General features: G+C 43.9%; 1 protein-coding gene across 2 annotated transcripts in view; it reads left to right on the forward strand.

Moving 5' to 3' along the window:
• The window catches only part of SLC2A9 (solute carrier family 2 member 9), a 204067-nt gene that overhangs the window by 20586 nt on the left and 159742 nt on the right, over positions 1-23739 (forward strand). Inside the window, exons 1-3 of one of the 2 annotated variants that reach the window (XM_006016786.3) lie at positions 11-110; positions 5463-5561; positions 19796-19956. In XM_006016786.3, coding sequence (XP_006016848.1) covers positions 60-110; positions 5463-5561; positions 19796-19956 — 311 coding nt within the window. In that variant the 5' untranslated portion in view covers positions 11-59. Of the gene's footprint in view, positions 1-10; positions 111-5462; positions 5562-19795; positions 19957-23739 lie in introns of those variants that run through there. The other variant, XM_025192520.1, reaches the window with a different exon arrangement.

The raw sequence follows: 23739 nt of genomic DNA on the forward strand, positions 1-23739 counted from the left end.
GGCGGGCGGTCGAGCGCCCGCCGCCCGGGGGGCACGGCACCACCCAAACTCCTCCTAACATGGCCAACTTGGAGGCCCTGCTGGAGACTAACAGCAAGAGGGAGAGAAACGTGAGTTTCGCCAGGAGGCAGCGGGGGTGCCTGAGGCCGGGGGCGCTTCGCGGCAGCGCGGCCCCTGGGCGGCAATGTGTCGTGCAGGGGAGGGAAGGGCTCTGTTTTCCTCGCGCCCCGGGGAAGCGGAGCGGCTCCAGGCCACGGGCAGCCCTCGCCCTTCCTTCGCCTGCTCCCAGGGGAAAGCCCGTCCCCAGCCCGGTGGGGAGAGGCAGCTTGACAGACAGCTCGAGATGGCCGAGTTAAAAATACGCCTGTTGCCGGACGACCACGAGGTGCGCGACCCAGAGGGCCACGTGGGAGAGCCGCCGAGATCCACCCGGGGCAGGCCGAGCGCTGCCGGCTCCGCGACTGCACGCGGGACGAGGGGACAGGAGGGGCTTTTTCCAAGAGCAGGGTGAGGAGAAAGAAAAAATCCTGCTGCTTCAGCATGTCTGTCCAAGTGCTCCTGTATCAGCAATACGCTGGGGAGAGCAAGGAGAGAAGAGCAGAGAGAGGGGGCTGGGCTTTCCCTGTCTGTGAAGTTCCTGAAGAGCAAATTAGTCTGGTGACTGATGAGCCGCCCTGGAGTCAAGGCTTTCCCAAGCGACTCTCATTTGGAGTGTCTCGGTCTTGGGATGTCTGGCCTGAAAAGCCCTGCTCCTTTTGTTTTTCCTGGGGGGCTGTGTGCCCAGTACAAGATTAGTTTAGACCCTTTTTTATGTAACTCAGGTTGGCATAAACATTGTTGTTAAACAAGCTGGGCAGTTTCTGACTTAAGTCTCGCAGGTAATGACGAAACAGCACTCATGAATAGTTGCCGGCTTTCTCTTCCTCAGAGAATGGGGCTGCAATTGTGAAGAACCAGAAGTTTTAGTCCAGCTTTAGAGAACAAAGCTCCAAGTGTTGCCTTTTCAAAACAAAAGTCTTAATTCAAGGGTTGTATTAGGTCACGGATAAATCTGTTAAGTTGTGAAAATAAGACACGCTAGGAGGAAAATCATTGCTGAAGGATATAGGGATGGTACAGACTTGGGACCACGCTCTGAGACTTGTGATGATGAGGAAGGACATCTGGTTACTTGCTTTTAGACCGTCCACCTCTGGAGTATTCGGAGATCTTTGTTTTGAACTGACTGTAACTTTACTGAAAGAGGAACTTTTTGCTGCATGATAGACACGCCTACCTCTCACTGGTTTCAGCAGTACACTGTAGAAGAAAACTGTACTGTACATAGTATATGCTACAGCACAGCAACCGTTAATGTGTGAAAGGCTTGAAAGAGCTTTTAAAGCTCTTGAATCACTTTAGAGAGTTCACATATATTTTTTCAAAGCATTTGGGTGAAAGTCCTTATCTAAGTCTGCTTTCATTTGTCTCTTGCGTTCCTTAAATTTGAACAAACATTTTAAAATACCAAGAGAGGAGAGGTCACAACAGAAGTGAAAGCTGCAATTTAAATATTCAAAACACTTAAGAGCTCTTGTGCTAGCAGGTTTCAGTTCTGTCTGGTCGGGTGTAATCCTGCTCCAGGTGACGTTTCCTGGCTCTCAAATTGATCTTTAAGTATGATCAAAAGGGCTGTTGCAGTAAGGGTGAGATGAGGTTGCGGCTCCGTATTCTTGTTTGGCAGCAGTTCTGAAACTGATGTCACCTGTTTTCCGCTCACATTTTAACCCCATAGACATAAGTATCTTGTTTGTTAGGGCTGCAGAGCTGAATCGCTCTAGTTTCAGAACGCGTGGAGGGCCTGTCCGTGACCGTGGTGTGCCAGTGCTGTTCACCTTCAACAGGCTGCAAACTGAGGCTTTCTGAAGGAAATCTCAGATCAGGATCACTTGAGGGGAAAGAATAACTGAAAGTCTAAAGGACTTTGATGCAAGATGTCATTAGTAAAGGACCTAAATTTGCCACATTTTCAATGTTGCCACTAGTCACTAGCAAAACTGAATGATGCAATGTTTTTATGTTTGGTTGCTTCCATCTAGACAATTAGCTGATCATAATACAGCATAATGGACTGAGCTCAGCGTGATTTCTCACACAAGGTATTTTCAGAGTTCTCTGGCTTGGATGCGAATACCATGATTAACGAGCTGTGCAGTTCTTACAAAATTTACCACAGCATGCAGAAATTTAAACATCCAAGCTCTTCAGCTCACTACATGCTTGTGAGCTCCCAAGGGCTTCAAATACAGGACAGGATTGACCCCTGCGCACACTACATTCATACAGCAGCCTCTGCTCTGACCCATGAATATCCTGCAACTTGTCAATAAACCCAAGCAAGCTCCCAGTGACAATGCAAAGGGAAAGGAATACTTCACAGCCTCTTTAGATCATGCCTACATAGCAAAATAAAGTGCAAGTGTAATGTACTATCTTAATCTATCTAGTACAGGTAATTGTAGCGTTGAATATGTGGTAACAATTGCTAGCAATTAGAATAAGCATCCAGAAGGCCTATGCTCTGGTTGATAGCATGTGCTAAAGCTCATACTGCCTCATGTCATCTGCTGACATAGGTAACAAAGGTATATAAGCATCTGCTAGAATCATGCCTTTACTTTACTCTGAAGCCATGCGGCTTGTCATTTGCAGTAGACTGCAGTGATAGTATGTGGATCCACTCACCCCTTCTAGGAAGGAAGCTATACGTTCCGAGCAACCACCGAAAGTAGATTTAAAGGGGATTTGCTCCTGTGAGGAGAATGGAAGCCATGAGATTGTTCATAGAAGAAATCATACGGGGACTTACCTGCTAGGGACTAATTCAAGAATTCCAGATACAGGATAAAACTTTCAACAGTTCCTAAAATCCCCATTTTCAAAAGGACATCTCAGAGCCATTGGCTCTCAATGATCACAACTAGTAAAGACAAATTTATGGGGTCCCCAGTGACTTCCACCAAGTCAGCTACCAGGCTGTATATTTCTTTAAGGAATTTTTTGGAGTACTGAATTGTGGATGGTACCGCTCACTTGTTTGTTTTATTCTAAGCTGAGCATTGTTTCATTCCCTTTCCTCCTCCATTGTCATAGAAAGGGGACAAAAGAAATCCCGAGGAATTGGGACCAACATTTAAATCTCAAATCTAGCAGCACCCACAAAAAGGAGACCTTTTTTTTAAAACTGAGTAAAAAACTGAGTGAAATGGCTGAGCTCTCTGTAGCTTCTGTCTGAAAGGAAGAGAGTTGTGAATTTTGGAAACAGTAAGATGAATGTGTCTTTAGATGTGGCTTATGTGCTGGAATACAAGGCTAAGTGACAAACTGCCACAGCTGGGTGGTCTTACTCTCTACTCTGCAGTAAATATGGACATTTTGAAACAAAGTATTAGACAAGGGAACACAGCTGGTGAGGTTTGAAGAGAAATATAAAATGGGATGAAAACTAACAGTTATTGGTATGGACAGGGCAGATCCAGGATTTGGCAAAGGGGGGCTGCAGGAGCAGCTACCCATGTTGCAGGGATGCCTGCACCTCTTGCTCCCAGCCTCCTCGCCCCCACCAATGTAGGCAGACCACACTGCAGGAGCCTCTGGAGACTTTTAAATTCCCCTCCATGCTCAAAGGTGTGACCCCTGCACTTCCCTCCCTCCTCCTGCTTGCCAGTGTTACTTTTCCCACTGTCCCATGGGTGGGGAAAGCTTTAAAGCTACTTCTGCCTACTCCAGCCAGGGTATGTGGAGGCTGGGCTCAGCTGGGGACAATGGCAGCAGTGATGGGCAGGGAGGGGGTGGGTTTCCTTTTCCCCACACCTGCTCCCATAGACCCCCTGCTTATTGCTGCTGCCACCGCTGTCCCTAGCTGAGGGCAGCATCACAAAGGTTGGCTGGAGTGGGCAGGAGAGGGTTTGAAGCTTACCCTGCCACCAGGACAGTGGGGAAAACAGCAGTGACAGGAATGGGATGGAATGGGAAAGGGGGGAGAGGATGTGCCTTTGAGCATGGAGGGAAAGTGAGGAGGATTCTTACCTCCTTTGGGGACTTGAAAGTCCCAGGGCCTCCCATGGAGCAGTCCAGTCTGGAAGGCAGGAGGGGTGGGGGCGGGGTGCCGCCGTGCTGCTGCACTCCCTCTGAAGCCTCCCCTGGACACAGAGGAGAAAAACAAAACTGTCCTGCTGGAGGCAGGTGATGTAAGTATCAATGAGCAGAGAACTGTACTTGTGTCTTTAAAATCTAGTCTTCACTAGAAATTATGGAGCTGGAAGTGCTCTATTCCTAGGGACTCTTACAGTACTAGCTGGATTGTGACTGCAATTACCTGGGATAATCTGGGATAATTATTTTGAATAATTAATGGTATAATCCCTAGAAGTCCTGAAGATGGAAGGAATTGTTTTTATACACTTTGGAACTAAGCTCCGGATTAAAAGAGGCTTGAACTGAAAATTTATGAAGTTAAAAAGAAAATCCACAAAACCTTACAGTACTGCACAGGATTTCCGGATGACACCAACAACATCACATCAGTATTTTGGGGATTGCAAATATGGAACATCACAAAATGTTTTTGGTGTCTGAGAATTCAGTCTTTCAGCCTTTCAGCTAAGACAATTCTATTCATATATTTCATAGATTTCATAGACATTAGGGCTGGAAGGGACCTCGGCAGATCATCGAGTCCAGCCCCCTGCCCCAGGGGCAGGAAGTCAGCTGGGTTCATAGGATCCCAGCAAGATAAGCATCCAGTTTGCTCTTGAAGGTGTTCAATGTAGGCGCTTGAACCACCTCCAGTGGTTCAAATCCCTGTAACATCAAGTGCCAACATCAAATCCTAGGGTCTGCCATAAGCGTAATTAGCTGTAGATTTCTGCTGAGATTGTCTTTGATTTATGGTCCATATTTCTGTAGAAGCCTGCTACCTGGTGTGTGTGTTACATTAACAGAGTACTTAATAACATCCCAAATTACTGCCATTTATATGTTGCCAGAGGGAAAGTCTGCAAGACTAAAGGAAGGTATGTAGGAGGTGAAAGTATAGGCATTGTCTGCTGCATCTGTGGATAGGTTTATCTCCTGGATCTGGGTTAGGTTCTCTGGGTAGGGAGCTGCCAATTTCCACCCCTGTATTCATCACCTGAGGGGTTGAAGTTTCAGTGAAATACCATTCAAATTTTTTTGAATGTTTAACCTCTGCTCTCAGTAGTGTCATAGCAAGTGTGTTGCCTTCTTTGAATCATTAATTTGATTTAGCCTAATTCAAATATGTATGACTTCAACCTTCATTTCTGCTGAATTCCAAGAAAGGCATGTTTTTAAGATACTACCTTCTGGCCTGAACATTTATTTGATCACCTGCAAGTACCTATAATAATTCAAGCTCAGTTGAGAAAGTAAATTGACAATGTCTACATTTTCTTTTTTAGGACTGGTCTGGGAGTCTTATTGTGGCTGCTTTAGCTGGAGCTTTTGGATCTTCCTTTCTTTATGGATACAATCTCTCTGTAGTGAACGCTCCAACAGTGGTAAGTGGCCTAGAGCATTTTGTATTGAATTTCAGTAGAGGGCAATGTTGTAAAAAAATTGCATGTCTTTAAAATACTTGTTCGTAAGATTTTCTGTACGTGTGATACTGTTTAACTTCTGAGAGGCTTTTGTTTACCATAACTAGGTTTATATATTTGTTTCTGTCTACCTGTAGTCATTGTCTTTTACTCAGATATTTGTCATGAAAACAGACTGTTTCTGCTGAGCTGAGTAGGTTAATTTTAATGATGTTGTACTGTGTGGTAAGGTAATTATAGTAGCTCACCTTTTTAGGTACTGAGTATATATATGCACATGCAGCAATTGACTATTTATCAGCTTTTGGCCGGTTTTTCCCTCCTCCTCAAGAGTTGTGCAGCATTCTCTTCCCAGTTGAATAATTTAAGTGTCTCTCTGTTCTTTAAAATAATGAGCCTATTCTCCTGAATTTCATGTTGGTACCTTGCCATGTTTTGAAATTGCTATATTGCTGTATTGACCATTTATCACCTACAACATGTTGGGTACTGATGAGATGAGTGAAATACTACGAAACCATGTAGTACCTGTGTAGTACTCTTTGAGTTTTATACCATATTTTATACCTTATTTATAATTATTGAACAACGTTTGGAAAACTTTAATTGTATTATATTATGTATACATATTTAGGGGTCTGTGTAAATTGAGGAGATTTTGCAGGGAGATTATGGGTCTAGCTACCATATACACAGGCTGACTGCAGCAGGGCCTCCCCATGCCTCTGATTGGGCCATAGTAGCCCTACCCCTTGCCACTGATTGGCTGTGAGGGCTGTCCATCATGCGACCCTGCCCCTCACTGCTGATTGGTGGCAAGGGGCAGGGTCACATGACAGGCAGCTCTCTCAGGCAGTCAGCAGAGAAGAGTGGGTGTGGCAACCATCCTGGGCTGCCCTTTGGGCAGGCTGCTCCCTTTCCCCACAGCTGGGCTGCAGTGCCGTGGGCCAGTGTTGTGAAGAGTGCTGGCACCCTGTGGGGAGCCAGCATTTTATTTTTAGTAAATTTCTTCTTTTTTTTCCACAGACTTTGCAGAGTTCGCAAAATCACAATTTTGGTAGGTCCCAATAGACAATATATTTACTATATTATATTAATATTATATATATTACATTATACATTATATATAATCATATTAATATTTTACACACACACACACTACTTTTAATCTCTATATATAGAGAGATTAAAAATAGTGGCTCCAGCTAATATGTATTAGCTGGAGCTACTATTTTGAAATCTATTAAAACATAAGAACAAAGGCACATTCATTGAAAATGAAGGTGTCAAAACTGATAAAAAGAACTAACTTGTAGAATAATTGCCAACAGAGATCACTGACACTAAGAGTGAACTCCGTGGGTTGGGCTGGGATTTCACCCCAAGAGCTTACATGTATAAGAAGAAAGTCCGTTGTTATACAGTAGAACTCCGATGTACGCAAGTATTGTGTTCCGGAGGAATTTCGTGTAAGTCGAATTCACTTAAATTGGAACAACTTTCCGCATAGGAAATAATAGAATAGTGAGGGGTAGTGTACCCCAGACATACCTTAGTCATAGCTTTTTTTCCCCTTTTCTCAGCGGAATCGCTTTTAGGAGGCGCGTCTAGCGTCTCACCTATGCATCTTGAGATGCCACTACCACAATGGTGGCACAGCTCCACTTGATTCCTCCTGCAAATCTTGTGAGACATTCGCATATATGTGCAAATCTCACAAGCATTCGTGTATATACACGAATGACGCACATCACGAGGGGCATTTTTTAGTCCGGACCCTAATAAAAGGATCGCGTAAATGCGAGACACGTGTAGGTCAGAATTGCGTAAATTGGGGGTCTATTGTACTGCAAAGGATAACAAATTAGGTATATAAAGCCTCATGCTTCATGGCATAAACTGACCCCTAACTGAAAAGATTAGGATGACATTATTTGTATATGAAGCTTATTCTATAAATTGCTTGCTAAAAAGCTTTTAAGAGCTTCCTCTGATGCAGCTAGTATTGTCACTTGTCAGGGAATATTAGACTACCTGGACTACATGTCTGATCCATTTTGAAAGTTTATATGTACTATGTCAACTTATGATTTTGCTCTATATAAACCAGGTTGGAAATGACCATTACCCAACGAACTGTGGTGCTGCAAGTACCCTTGGTGGTGATTCAGCTGGTGACTGTTTTTTTCACCCTCTGAATCAGCATTGTTCTAATAGAGCCATGCTGCTCAACCTCGTGGCCCCATGGGCTGGGTGAACGGCATGGGGCCAGTCCATGGACTGGATCCCACCTGGGGATGGTGCACAGGGTTAGGTCCCATGTACCTAGATTGTGCCCCACGCCATCCCAGGCTCACACACTTGGATTAGCCCTGTTCTGCCCCAGCCCGTGCACCCTATCTAACAAGCAAGGCCACGTTATCTGGCCTGTAGAGTTTCCCATGGGTACAGAAATTTGGCATTAGGGGAGTGGTTATTAACACTGGCACTCCTCCCCCGCCACCAAATTTTCAGACCTGTGGAGCACCCCACAGGCTGCATGGGCCTTGGGCTACATCTGGCTTGTGGCCCAGGGGTTGAGAGCCCCTGGAATAAAGCATTAGAGGCCAGTCTGATCTTACAAGTGTCAACTTTCCTATGAGACTTAAAACAGACATAATTAAAGATGGTATGATGTTTTTGACAAAAACAAAAGTAAGAATGGGAGTGGGAAGAGTGTGATAGCTGCACGCTCAGCAAGATGAGAATGTTGGAATTAGTCACAGTTGGAGTTGTACTTATCATGTCCCTTTGACCTTGCACTCTCCTCATCAGTACAGCCTATTACATGGTTCAGAAGCTTGTCTTGTACATATTACGGGGTGTTCTGCTTGTAATCATTACTAGAATTGCTCCTTTTTTTTTTTTTTTTTTGCACTAAGAGATTGACATGCCATTGCCATATTCCTGGCATTGGTTTCACTGAAGCACTTCAGGAAGAAGACTGCATGAAGGTTGTTGTCTTCCACTCTAATTGCCAATTTTATTTATTTAGAATGAAATAGAGCCACCTTCATCCATGCTCAGTCCTACGTCAGCCTGGGTTAGCCAGTGTCTCTTTTTATCATGGGCCCTGAAAATAGCAATAATTAGGTGTGCTGCCCAAGAACAGAATCACAACTTGGTTTCTGGTTCCCCTCTCACTCCAAGTACTAGCGAGAGAATAAACTGAAGGGGGTCAAGGGATGTACTGGCTTAACACAAGCCCCTTTTTTTTCTAGTCCAACTCAGCTGCAAAGACGAGGGTGCTGAGAAGTGTGGGGAGTGCTAACTTGATTGACTGACTCTCTTTACTTGATTGCCTGACTCTCTTCCCCTGCCATTTTGTATTTGGCCTGCCTGCATGATACAAGGGTGACAGCTTTGCAGAACCTTGTGCTCTCCCACTCATCACAGAGGAATGAGGAAGGTGCCTCATGCCTCATTGCATCATGTGACTATGTAGTATAGGTCACGACCTTGCCCTGTGTGAGCACACCTGTTGGAAGACTTCTGCAGTGTAAGGGAGGGGCCCTAAAGAAAGAGGATGTAATTGTTAATAATCATGACCTTTTTATCAGGTCATGTCTTGCAAGTGCTGCAAAACACTTGCCCATAATGATAAACCAGGTGCTGAATTAGTCAACTTGTCTGAGCAACTGAACTGCTTTGATCATTCACAGCCTAGCCTTCAGCAGTGCTGAGCCCATCCCATGAGATGTTGAGCACTTTCAGCTCCAGGTTCACTTGAAAGCAATTACCATCAATGTCCAACCTTGCACAGGATCAGGCCCCTCCATCCTCAAGGAGTTACTATATATGGAACTGAGAGCTAAAAAAAAGCCTGGTCAATACAGCTGTTGCTGAAAAGGTGAGGGTTAGGAAATGGATGAGTACAGGTTAGTATGCTCATTGAGCTCTGCATGGGGAGATGATTCAAGGTTGATTTAAAGCAACTGGCTATCAGATCTTCCCAGGTGAACCTTGCAGAACTGATTATTGCTATTTTCAGAATTTACCAGTATAGTTATTGATCAGTGTTCCAGGATATACCACCTCTTCAAACAAAAGGAAAAGCCTGAAGGGCCCCATAGCAAAATTACCTCATGCCAGTGAGCATCAGCAGAAGAAATCATATTGGGAGTAAGTTAGTGTAACTTCTCCTTTGCTGCAAGGAAGGAAATAAAACTGCACTAGCCTTTTTGTTGGAGCAGCTTGCATCACCCTCCATGCTGATTCTTAGGTATGCTAGTGGGTATAGCATGTTAAATCTAGAGCTGTGCCCATTTTTCTACTTCTTGTCTACCCACCTGTATTTATGAAGGAACAGAAGCCAAGCAACAGCTTGTCTGCTTGTATGAGTAGAACCACAGAGGAGAAGAAGCAGGCTCCTTGTTCTTCTTGCTTGCTCCCCTGTGTGGGTCCTCAGCAGGGCTTATGACAGAGCCGGTGGGGTGGCATTGGCAGAACTCCCTCCAGAAATATTTAGGAAGCCTGACAAATCTTGAGATGCTCAGTTTGAAAGGGTATGAATCCAAGTTCTGTTCTTTCAGGGTTCTTTTTGTTCAGTACATAGGAGAATGATGCAATGGTCCACTTCACTTTTAATGGTAAAAGTAATAGCTCTGCCATTTTTTTGTTACCATGCATAGTTTGCTTTCTTCCTGCAAGTAGTCATATTTGTACATTGGACTGATATTTAGGAGTGGAATTTAATACCAAGTATATTAGAACTGCTTAGAGAGCTAAAGACTGAGATAACTTAGAAGTACTAGTCAGGCATACTCACCATAAGCTCTAGGTGGCCTATAGTATTAAAAATCAGGTCACTGCCTTCTGTTAAAAAGAACTCTCCTGTCTTCCTGTAGTTTCAGTTTCATAGTAGGTAGGGTCGGAAGGGACCTGAGCAGATCATCAAGTCCGACCCCCTGCCATGGCAGGAAAGAGTACTGGGGTCAAACGACCGCAGCCAGGTGTTTATCCAGCCTCCTTTTAAAGACCCCCAGGGTAGGAGCCAGCACCACTTCTTTTGGAAGTTGGTTCCAGATCCTAGTCTCCCTGACAGTGAAGTAGCACCTCCTGATGTCTAATCTGAATCTACCCTCTGCCTGCTTGTGACCATTATTTCTAGTCACTCCTGGTAGTGCTCAGGGGAACAAGGACTCTCCCATTGCCTGCTGGTCCCCCCTGACTAAACTGTAAATGGCCACTAGATTCCCCCCTCAGCCTTCTCTTGTGGAGGCTGAACAGGTTCAGGTCCCTCAGCCTCTCCTCGTAGGGCCGGCCCTGCTGCCCCCGATCATGCGGGTGGCCCTCCTCTGGACCCTCTCCATGCTGTCCACATCCCTCCTGAAGTGCGGTGCCCAGAACTGGACGCAGTACTCCAACTGTGGCCTAACTGCAGTTTAAAGTTTAAGGTGATTGCTTGTAGTCTTGGGTCAGGGAAGTACAACAGCAGAGTGTAAATGATCTTGATAACAGAAAAAAAGCTAAAAATTCTGCATAAGTTTTCATGGGAGAAAAATATTCCTTAAAATATGTTCCTACTGTTTACCCTTTCTCAGGAGTCTGCGGAAGGTTGTGTAGTTTCTGAAAAATTGTCTAAATCTATGCCAACTGTGTAGCTAGTCCAGTAAAAGTTATTAGGTATAAAAATCCTTGCCTCTTGCATGTTTATTACATCATCACAGCTACCCCATCACTCTGTTCCTCCGATTTGCCAGTCTGATGCATAGACCATTGAAGTCAGTGGGAGTCGTTCTATTGATTTCAGTACACTTGAAGTCATTGAGTAGGCCTTTACTAGAATTCAGTTGATAAAATCTGAATCTCTCTTGCATTAATAATTCTCTAAAAAATAATTCAGCCTACAGGCTAAATCCAGCCTAAGGGGCTGTATCATTGAGCCCATGGGCCTCCCCACAGGCCCGGAAATTGGTGGTGAAGAAGTGTTGGCACTGTTAATTGCCACGGCTCTGGAGACCGCAACAATTAATGTTGCTACTGTTCCCCATTGTTAAATTTCCAAACCCATGGTGGGGGACCCACAGACTGGATGACATGGTCCTGCATGCCAGGTTGCATTGATGCTGCTGCATGACTGGTCTAAAACCTTTTTAAAGGCAATATGTTTGTAATATTTTCCCATTTTTGATGGGCTTCCTTTCCAGTGAGATGTAATGTACAAATACCAGGGGGCAATTTAATTATGGTGATTATTTTGAGCTGGACTTTTCCTCTTGATTATTTTCAGATACTTTGTATGCCCTTGCAAACAGTGGAGCTACAGCAAATTACTTTACATGAAAATTAGCTATAATGTGATAAATAATTTGCATACCACTTTTAGTAATCAGCACTTGGGAGAAATGCTAATATAAAGCCTTATAAAAATGCCTCTTCTGTGAAGATTCATGTTGGTATCAAAATAATCTTCAGAGTAACAGAATGTGTGTCTTCCAGTCACTCACTTGGCAGCACACAGACATAAAAGAAATGACAAGCGACCTTGTCTAATGGCAGATTCATTTTGGGGGCTTAATTTTCAAGGACTTGAATGGGTGCTATTTTGGGACTTGACTAAGAGCCCTAAATTAGCTGTTAATTTTTTTTCTTGCATGTTTAAATGTGCTTAACACAACTACCTGAATGCATGCACATTATTTAAAAAATAGTAATTGCTTAAATAAGCTAACAGGCAAGCTGATTCATTTTCAGCTAAATGATGTAAATCCCCTGCAAAGCAACAGTATCGGGCCCTTCCAAAACAGGATTACAACAAATGGTTAATATTTTTGTTTCCTGTCCCTCACAACTTCATTATCTTCTGACACTCACCTTGCATTACTTTACAACTTTGTCTACTAATTTTTTGCCCACTACCCCATTTCACTTTTTCCCCCCAAGTGTGGTACAGGAGAAATTTAAGGGCAGTAGCTTTATTGCTTTTTTCCCCTTGATTCAAATAAACAAACACCTTTGTCAGCAGGGCCAGGCTCAAGATTTTTCTGCTCTGCAGGATCTGAGTTTTCAAGTCATCTTCTCTAAAGGGACTTTCTGTAAGAAAATGATTGGAAAGTTGACATTAAGAAAGGTTGTATCAGTTGATCAACCTACCAAATGAATCATTGCCTTTGAACACATGCCTTCACTGTTGGTTGCTCCTACCCACTCTAGGTTAACTTTGTTTAAACCACAATAGGCATTTCCTTGTGTGGCTTGCACCACCGCTTTCCCTGTCCCCTCCCCACCTTCCCAGCCAAAAGGTGATGGAAAATGCTTTGAGACATTTCCACCTTAAAACTAGATTTTAGGCAGAGTCAGTCTGAGTGGAGGATTTGAAGGTACATTGTTTTTTTCCCACTGTACATGATACCCTTCCCTCTTCCCCATGCTATGTAGGTCTAAGCTGCAAACACAATTTCAGTTTATGTTTCATTTTTATGTGGACCTCCTAGTCTCTTCCCCTACCAGATCACTGCTAAGGACTGACTTCAATTCTTTCTTTCAGTCTGAATAAAAACAGTGACACCTCCACTCTATTTGCCTTTAGCAGGTGTTAGCTGCTTCTGTTGCCCATGGGCTGCAATCTCTTCTATTAAGGAGGATCAAACCAAATGTGTTGGATGTTTACATGAAAAAAAACATCCTCCACTCTTTCAATCACATTGCTCACTATTCTTTTCATATGAAATCAATAATAACAATCCATTTTATCCACCAACCCACTTGCCTGAAAACACCATATCTCATTTTAGGAACATACCCAGTATCTTTTCTGTTTTGTTGTGTTTCTTATTTTTAAGTAGTGCCAGGCACTGAACTGCTGTACATAATATTCAGATGCTCCAAAGTATGTTTATACAATCTGATAGTTGTCTTTTATAGAACTAGCTTAAAAACTTTTTAATGCTTATCTTCAGGACTCATTTTTTATGAGTGCCTGCTCATTTTGTAAAATGATATAAACCTAGCTCTGGTTACATCAACCATGAACTCAATAGTCACCTTCATTACTAAAAAAAAAAAGAAACTGCTTGCTTCATTCAGACCTCCTGAACCTAATTCATAAAGCAGTTTTCACACGTTGATCTTGGCTTTGAAGCAAATATGTTGTGACTCATTCATAATAAAGATAAATGCATGTTGTTGTTGTTGGGTTTTTTTAACATTAAGTCCAACCAAGAGGGAGGTTGGGACACAAAACTTTAACCAGTGGTTGCAAACTTCTGTCCTACAGTTTGAATCTGATTTTTCTTGCATAGTAAATTTTTTGGGGCCAAGGACTGTGCTTAATTCTGTTTGTACAATGTCCAGAAAAATTTGGACCTGATTGTGTTTGGAGTCTAGGGGCTATAGTACATTAAATATTACTAACATATTCCCAAACCCCTAGTGCTGTTAATATTTTATTAGAGGATAGTAATGGGAAAAGCTACTGGTTTTGCCAGAAAGCGCTTTGGGAAAAGGTACATTTTTTGTTTAATCCCAAATGCATATCTCCATTGTTTCTGCAAAATATTTTTTGTCCTGTTTTATTTAGCTAGTACATCTTGTAATAGCTTTACGAAGAACAGAGCTGATCTATAGATTCACCCAGTCTATAGATTTACCTCGTCGTGAGCAGGAGTGATAGATATTTTTTACTATTCTTCAGAAGGCCCCCAATTTTTTTTTTCAGTGAGTTATCTTCATCCTCCTCCACTGGGTTCTGTAATGGGATATACAAATTCCATATTGGTCATGAAAGGGCTAATGAACCACTCTAAGCATGATGCTAAGTATGTAAGCCTTGCTATACATACATTTACATGGGTAAATGATGATGACTGTCCTGGAATTGTGCAGTCTTTCATTTCTCAGAAGGAAAAGATGGTTTTCCTTTCTCTTTGCTGGGCAGGAAGAAGAAATCGCAAGTGTCAGAAAGTGAATGGAAAATTGCAAAAGTTATGACTACCAAGGCCAAACAGCCCTAATAATAAGGGACATGAGTTGACAGGCACTCATATTCAGTTTCAGCCTTCACCTAATATGTAATGGCACAACAGATAGATAATTCTGATGCTTATCAGCAGAGTATCTTCAACTCATTGCATAGATTTGTGTTATAAAAAAATGTTGTTGCATGTTAAAGAGAATGACATCTGGTAACTCTGCTTAAACTGTTTGCTCTCATTTCCATTTAAAACCCATGTATTTGAAGAGCATGTAGCCTGGGCACTCTCCTTTCTATCAGACTGAAACCTGATAGCAGATTTCAGTAGAGGAAAGAAGTTATCCTATTCTCCAGCTTTAAAATGGAGATAAAGCCTTATCCTACCTCACAGACAAGTATGAGGATCAAATCCATTAATGACTGAGAGACTGGGGTGCTATGATTGTATCCACATGAGTATACAGACAAATGCATAGATAGGCATAGATATGGAGCTAAAGATGATCAGTACCTTAGGTCTCCAATATTAGATGTTTTCTCAAATGGTAGCATTTAGGAAGTCTGGATTTACCCCCGGTAATTGGACAATAACATCTCTTTGCCTGGTTTATAGTATCACATTTTCTGTGATGTTGAGACGTCTCATCTTTCTAGGTAAAAATCAGTAGGCTTTGTATCAGACATTTCAAAAGGGCATTCATGAATTTGGTGCCCAGCTCTCATTGAATCATTGATATCCTTGCATTTTAACTCCTTTAAATGCTTTGAGAATTTCAAACTAGACTATTATTAGAGGTGCACTGATACATCAGTCCATATCTTATTGGCACCAATAAAAGGAAAATTGATATCATCAGCAATTAGCTTTTTTTTGGCTGATGTGGCCAGTATTGTTGCCAGTAAATGCTGCGAGCATGTGCAGCTGCAGCATGCATTTGGCTAGCCCAGCAGCTTGGAGAGCAGCATCCAGCTGGTAAGCCTGTTGGGGGAGAGAGGGAAGGGGTCAGAGGAAGGGAAGGGGATGGGGGTGCAGATTGAGGCCCCTGCAGTGAGGGAGAGAGTGGGGCTGGGGCTGGGTACAGGATGGAACTGCGAGAGGCTCATCTGGGGGGATATGGGGGAAACAGCTCCTACCACTGCACTCACCCTTGGGGAAGCCGTGGCAGGGGGGGCCCAGATCTGTGCACAGGGCAAGGGCAGGCTGCCGCTGTGGGCTGGGGGCAGCACTGGGATCTTCCTGGGGGTGGTGGCAGTGGTGGTGCTGGGAGGGGGGATACCACCCTGTAGCCCCCTCCCAGCACCGCTGGCACCTGGCCCAAGCACAGCCCTGCCCCTTCCACTGCTGGGAGGAGCCCAGTGCTGCCTCTGGCCCCAGTCCTCAGCGGCAGCCCATCTTTGCTCCACCCATGGGTGGACAGCACACAGGTCTAGGGGGCACACAGCCCGCCATGGCTCCCCTGGGGGTGCATGCAGCAGTGGGAGCCGTCCCTCCCCTCCCACCCCCTGTGCACCCTGGACAAGCTGCTCATGGCTCTGTCCCATGCCCAGCCCCAGCTGCGCTCCCTCCCTCCCTGCAGGGGCCTCAATATGCTTCCCAATAATCAGCCATCAGTATCAGCCCAAAAAATGTTTATCGGTGCACCCCTAATTATTATGTGCCTGGGGGAAAGCCCAGTAATCTGGAGGACTCCAATTGACTTCAGCCAACTTTCTGTCAAACACTAACACTTATAGGCGTGTGAGTTGTAAAATTTTATCCTTTAAAAAAACAAAACAATATGTCAGATAATAACATAAGTTGTTTGTAGAGAAGTTCATGAACAGCTATTAAAGCCTAAATTGCAAAATGGCATTGCTGTAACAATTTACTATACCTCTTATTGAGCTGAGTTTAGGCCTTCACTTTAACAGACAAACAACAGACAAACTGTTGTATTAAGTGTCACTTGCACATTGAGAGATGCTTGTGAGGCCTCACTTGGAATATTGAGTCCAGTTTGGGGCCCCAAACTTCAAGAAGGATGTGGCCAGTTTGAAAAGAGTCCAGCACAGAGCAACAAAAATGATAAAGGGTCTTGGAAGCAAAACTTACAAGGAAAGGCTGAAAGCTCTGGTGTTACTTAGTCTGGAGAACAGATTATTGAGGGAGGATTTGATGTCTTCAAATACCTGACAAGCAGTTATAGACAGGATGGAGACAGTCTTTTTTTTGTAACCAGAATGATTTTGCAGTGGCCAGGGCTACTTGTATTGCCCCTTTATATACTCTTTGGAAATTAGACTGGGGGGAAGAAAGGTATTTACAGCTGGATCTCAACAATAAATGGTGATCCTCCTTGACTAGACCCAGGACCGAAAAGATGCCTATAGCTGTTTTGGCTGGACGTAGACTTTCCATTCCAAGGGCTAGAAGATGTTGCCTGACTGGAAGACACTATCCCTTATGCTTTAGAATGTTCTTTATATAATGACATCAGGAGAAAATATTTATCACCATTCTTACAGAAATTGATATACTTTCTTTGTGACCATAGGGGACAGGACTAGGAGGCATGACCTCAAGCTTCAGCAGGGGAAGTTTAGGTTGGAGATTAGGAGGAACTTTCTGAATCTGAATGGGGTCAAGCAATGGAACAGGCGACCTAGAGAAACTGTGGAATCTCCCTCTTTGGAAGTTTTCAAGACTAGGTTGGACAGACACTTGACTGGGCCAGTTTAGTCAGGAATGATCCTGGCGTGAGCAAAGACTGGATGACCTTGTGAGGTCCCTTCCAGTTCTACTTTCCTATTCCTGTGATCCTTTCTATTTCTCTAACATATATAGTCTCTTATTATAAAATCTGCTTCAGAATTATTTTAAGTCTGTGTGAGTCAGAGTGGAACACTGAAATGGTAAAAATGCCACAAGGTAATTCAATTCCAGCTGTGTAGCAATTTCCTGGTGTCCTTTTGAAAATACAGCCTTACAGCCATGGGAATGACACAATTAGCTTTGCTAAAAATAGAAATCAAATTTCATATACGTTCTCTTTGTATGAGAGTTGAGACTTGGTTAATTTTTAGGCATTTATGTGCTATCAGATGCAACAGAGGTTTAAACACTTTTGTAAACTGTAAATTTGTTGCATAATTGTTGCCTCACTTCTGAATATCTTTCTAATGAATCAGAAATACATTCTAGCTGTGCTTACAGCTAATGTGTGTTAGTCCTCATGCTATCATTATGCAGATTCAGAGCTGCACACTTCCCTGTACTTACAATAAATAGGGCACGTCTACTTGTGCAGTTAATGCACATGAATAAACTCTGAAACTTATTGTGCTGGAGTTTATTGCTCCTGGGTGTGCTGTTTGAATGTGCCTTGTCCCAGCCAGCCTCTTCACAGCATGTTGAGCCAGGTCAGAGCATCCCCATCTGGCAGTGGGTCCAGAGGGTCAGCCTGCCAGCCAAGGGCTGCTCCCCCCAGATCATTGTGCTGCAGAGGGGCTGGCTGGGACATGAAGGTGCTTCAGTGTAGGGCTAGCTGGCAGGCATCATTCTCACAGAAGCACCCTCATGCGATAGACAGCAGGAACAGTGTCTACATGTTCACTGTTGCAGAGTAAAAAACTCCACAGCAGGATAGTACTTGCATTTACAAGTACTATCCTGCTGTAGAGTAAATTAGTTTACTCAAGCCTAATAAGAGCATACATGTAGATATGTAACTTTTTTAGTGTACAGCTAATTAATCTACTGTGCAGTAAACATCTTGTGTAGTGTAGATGTGCCCATAATGCTCTTAAATAGTGCACCTCTTCAATTAATGCCACTTTCTTATCTCTCTTCTTTCCTTCTCATGTTGGCAGAATAATCACTGTTATCTCTGCAATAACTGCACTGATAGTTTCATAGTTGGTAGGGTCAGAAAGGACCTGAGCAGATCATCAAGTCCGACCCCCTGCCATGGGCAGGAAAGGATGCTGAGGTCAAACGACCCCGGCTAGGTGATTGTCTAGCCTCCTTTTGAAGACCCCCAGGGTAGGAGCCAGCACCACTTCCCTTGGAAGTGGTTCCAGATCCTAGCCACCCTGACTGTGAAGTAGTGCCTCCTGATATCTAGCCCGAATCTACTCTCCATCTACTTATGGCCATTATTCCTCATTACTCTCAGTAGTGCTCGGGGGAACGGGGACTGTCCCATAGCCTGCTGGTCCCCCTTGGCCCCTTCTCTTGTGGAGGCTGAACAGGTTCAGGTCTTGTAACCTCTGCAACTGTCTGACATCTGTCTGGCAACTGTCACCTATACTGTGTCAAAGTTGATTAAATCTAACCTTTATTAATCGGATATTAAAGACCATTTCAATTTGTTCCACAGTCAGAAAATCTGAGCCAAAGTCTATCAAATCTATGCAAAAATTTCTGATCAGTGGGTTCTGAATGAGGTTCAAAATGCGGTTCAAATTATTTTAATATAGACCCATAACATATTAAACAAAATACTGTTCTGTTTGTGAAACAATGTGAACAGTACAATACAAAATTGACTCAAGTTTGCAGCGAATGCCTGGATTGTAAACATTTTATTTATGTACAATGTCTCATGCAGTGAGACTCTGGTGTCTAAGCACTACTGGGATAAATATAAGATAACTGGACCAGTCAAATCATAGACGAACATGTGTGCTCACTCTCGATCTCTCATACTTACAGACATTTATATTTATATTGGCTTTTATAAAATATGTAATACAAAACCATTTAAGATGGTGACTATTAACCTTTATGGACTTAGGGCACCCTTTGTTAGACTAAAGGCACTCCACAGAAATTGCCAGCTCTTAGTTTTCACTCACTTTTTGAGTACAGAAAAGTAATAGAAAAATTCTTTTGTTGCGGAGAACTTGGAAAGACCACAACAGGTCAGAATTGATTTAACTGTCTAGATTCCTATTTGAAATCCTTGGGTTTACCTTGTGAATTATGTTTGTACACCTAACAGTACTGTTGTATACCTAACAGTACTAACAGTGCATGGCCCCTTTGAAAAGATCTCAAGGCACCCTAGATTGCTATGGCACCTTGGTTGAGAATCACCAATTTAAGGTAAGGATGAAAAATCAAGGAAAAATTCTAACCAAGAAACTTCTTTACAGTAAGCTACTCTCTCTTTTATGATTTTTATTCACCACTATTTAATATCTTCTTATGCCTCAAATAAGCCTGTTTGCATACTTACTGTCACTGTCTCTTTATTTTCAGTATATCAAGAAATTTTACAATGCAACTTGGGAAAGAAGATACAGCTCCTCAATAGATGAAGGAACTCTTACACTCCTCTGGTCTATAACAGTGTCAATTTTCTCTATTGGTGGACTGGTGGGTGCTATTATTGTCACCCCAATTGTGAAGTTCTTTGGACGGTAAGTTTGTTATAAAGCTTTTACTATTCTTTCTTTCTTTCTTTCTTTAGCCTTTTTCTCGCATCAAGAAAAATACCTTCCTATATCATAGTGGATCTGTATTTCAGTTTAAAGACTTTCAAGTTAGAAAGATTATACTGGATAACTTTAGGTGTGCACGATAAAGATTTTTTGGGCCAATACTGATAACTGATTATTGACGAGCCTTATCGGCCGATACGGATCTGATTGCCGATTATGCAGCCCAGCAGCTTGGAGAGCAGCATGTAGCTGGTAAGTCTGTTGTGGGAAAGGAGTGTGGGGGAAGGCAGATTGAGGCCCATGCAACGAGGTAGGGAATGGGGCTGGGGCTGGGACTGGGGCAGGGGCAGGGTGGGGTGCCAGATGGAGCTGGCGGCTCATCTGGGGGTCACAGCTCCAGCTGCTGTATGCACCCCTAGACAGGCATGAGGGGCATGTGCTGAGGGATATGTGGGTAGGGCTAGGGTGGGCTGCCTCTGCATGCTTGGGGCCAGGCTTGCACTGGGCCAGGCAGGGCAGGTGGCAGTGATGCTGGGGCAGGTGGGGCCACAGTGAATTTTGGGATGGCTACAGCCCCGCATAACTTTCCCTCCCACCACCACCACTGCCTGCTCCACCTCTGCCCTGCCCAAGTGCAGCTGCCGGGAAGAGTCCGGCTTCAGCCCCTGGCACTGAGAGCACAGCAGCAGCCCACCCTTGCTCCATGCACAAATCGGGGGGCACATGCCCCCATGCCTCTCTGGACTTGTGCGCAGCAGCTACAGTGCTGCCCCTCTCCCTCTACATCTCCATATGAGCCACCAATTCTGTCCTGCCCTGCCCAGGCAGCACCTACTCCTGCTGCAGCTCACTTCCTCCGTCACCGTAGGGGCCTCGATCTGCACACCCCTCTCTTCCCGCCCACACAGACTTACCGGTCAGATGCTGCTCTCCAAGCTGCCAGGATGCACTCCTGGCTGCCCATGCATACTCCATTTATTGGTGAGATTATCAGCCACATCAGCCAAAAAAAGCCGATTGCCAGTAATGTCAATTTCCCTTTTATTGGTGCTGATATGATATGGACCGATTCCTAGATGCTAGAGTCAGAAAGGACCTCAACAGATCATCGAGTCCAACCCCCTGCCTCGGCAGGAAAAAGTGCTGGGGTCAGATGACCCCAGCCAGATGTCTATCCAGCCTTCCCTTAAAGACCCCCAAGGAAGGGGAGAGCACCACCTCCCTTGGAAGCCCATTCCAAATTTTGGCCACCCTTACTGTGAAGAAGTTTTTCCTGGTATCTAGCCTAAATCTGCTCTCTGTCACTTTGTGACCGTTGTTCTTTGTTACCCCAAGAGGCGCCCTGGTGAACAGAGCATCTCTGATGTATTGGTGTACCTCAAAATTCTTTCTAGAACAGTGATTTACACTTCATTCTGCTTTTAAATGTGTAACTTGTCATGGTGGTATTCTACTATAGCTACACGAGGAAATCTATCATTGCTGTCATTCTGTGACCTCAGGATTCATGACATTCACTACAGGCCTGCCTTTTTTGCTGAAGTCCAGTCAGAATGAACTCCACAGAAACCATGGCCAGTTTGGCCCTGGGTGAGCAATAACCAAATATAATAGATGCACTCCTGAACTTCATTGCTACTTTAAATTAAAATACATCATACTTGTTAGGCATACATGAGGGAAATAATGGGGGCATATATCGCAAAGCATTAGTGTTAGTTCAGGCAAAAAATTTTGACATTCCTAGTTCAATCTTTGGCACATGCTGGTTTAAACAAGATATAACTTAGAGGGAGATATGGATATCTCTTGGTCTTGAAGCCAAAGTGCCTGAGTATCCAGGAGTTTAGGAACATTTATTTTGTTGGACTTGGCTCTACTGGCTCAAACCACATACTGGCTCACACACTGTATTTTTATGCCTTTGTTGTTTTTCTCATTTGTGAGGGCTTTTGTGCCATGTTATTTTTTAACTTGATACAAGAGAAAAACATGTAAAGAAGCAGACTAAAACAGAAAAACCTTGTTTATTCCTTCCATACACATATTTTCTTCTCTTTCTTTATATTCAAGATCATATGTTGTTCACATGCATTAGTGGCACCATCCACACTTAGCCAAGTAGAGAACTGTAAAGCTCTAAGAGCTTCACACAGTAAATAAAGACTTTTGGCAGGATTTGGAAGCTGTTCTTCCCAAAAAAGAGAATTTTGAGTTCCAGTTAAATTTCCAGCATTCAAGGTCTTAAATATTTCAAAACTACTTTTAAAAATGTTTTTTTTAAAGAAAACTTACTGAGCATTTATCTTAAATCCTTTACTTTAATGACATACTTCTTAACAAATTATGTTCTTTTGAATCATTAACAAGTGTCATCCCAGAAGTGCAAATACATGAATCTGACATATCCCCCTAATACATGTTGCATTTAAGACTTGATTAGTACATTGAATATATCTTGAACCCAGCCACACATTAAAAAAGTGTATGTGAGGCATAATGCAATTAACACAATAGCCACAAAGCTGTTCCACATATAATGTTTATTTCACTCCTTAGTTTGTATCCTGCCTTAAATTGAATGTGTGACTGGTTGGGGCTGGCTCATGATAGATCCTGATACTCAGCTGAGTGTCAGGACTGAGGATAGGACAGCCCCAGGGCCTGAGGCACAGGTGTGCCAGCAGCCTGATCTTGGTGTCCCTGTGTGCCTGGACCTTTAAAACCCCATGTACTGCTCAGCTGGTTTGAATACAAAGTTTTAACTCTGCCATGACTTGCAGGGACCCCAGGATCGGGCTGCTGTAGCCCGGTGCAGGGGTTCCCATGCCTGGGGCAGAGTTAAAACTCCAGGTCCAGTTTTGATAATCATCCGATTGTTGGGTGGGGCTTAGGATTTGACTGGGGCTCATTTCAGATCCTGGTTCTATCCCCAGCCTCAACATGCAATCAACTGATTATTGGCATCTGGGTTTTAACGTCCTGTCGTAGGGGGAGCCCAGGTTATGATCCTTATCACACCTGCACTCCTGGGCTGCATTGACAAATAAGGCACAATAGGGATTTAATGCTCTATTGTTAAATTGCATCTCCAACCATTCATGTGTGACATGGGAGGAGGTATGATTGTTGAGATCACGGTTTAGATCCCATGGCACCTTAAACTGAACCCCTGTAAGAGGCCTAAAAATATCTCTGCTACTGACAAAGTAGCATTTTATGAAGTAGGCTGTGGCCTACAGAAGCTTATATATTTCTGAATGAATTATGCTCTAAGGTATCACCCTGTTCTGCCTTCTGCCTCGCTTTAGACCAGGGCTGGGCAATTATTTGGGCCCGAGGGCCACATGGAGGGTTTTGATAAGCTGTTGCAGGCCAGGTCAGTACTTCCCGCACCCCAAACAAATCACCAAAAATTCCTTTGGGCCTGCGAGCAGTGGGGAGTAGGAGGGGTGGGCAAGGCTGGAATGATGGAGCTGGGTCACGGGGTGGTGACAGCTCAGGGCAGTGGCCTCTTCCCTGCATGCCCCTCTGGGGTGTGTGGAGTGTATGTGAGGAAGGGCTTGCGGGGGCATGTGTGTGAGGGGGCTGCCTGGGCACTAGGTTCTGGGAGCCCACGGGGGTGGGGGAGTGGGGTCATGTACAACAGACCTTGCCCAGGCAGTGCAGTCTGCAGCTCCACATGGGGCCAAGACCGCCTTGCTCACACTGGGGCAGCCCGTGTCATGCTTCCACCAGCACCCGCAGCCGAGCCCTGGCCAA

Source organism: Alligator sinensis, unplaced genomic scaffold, assembly GCF_000455745.1.
Source record: "Alligator sinensis unplaced genomic scaffold, ASM45574v1 scaffold104_1, whole genome shotgun sequence".
Classification (NCBI taxonomy): domain Eukaryota; kingdom Metazoa; phylum Chordata; order Crocodylia; family Alligatoridae; genus Alligator; species Alligator sinensis.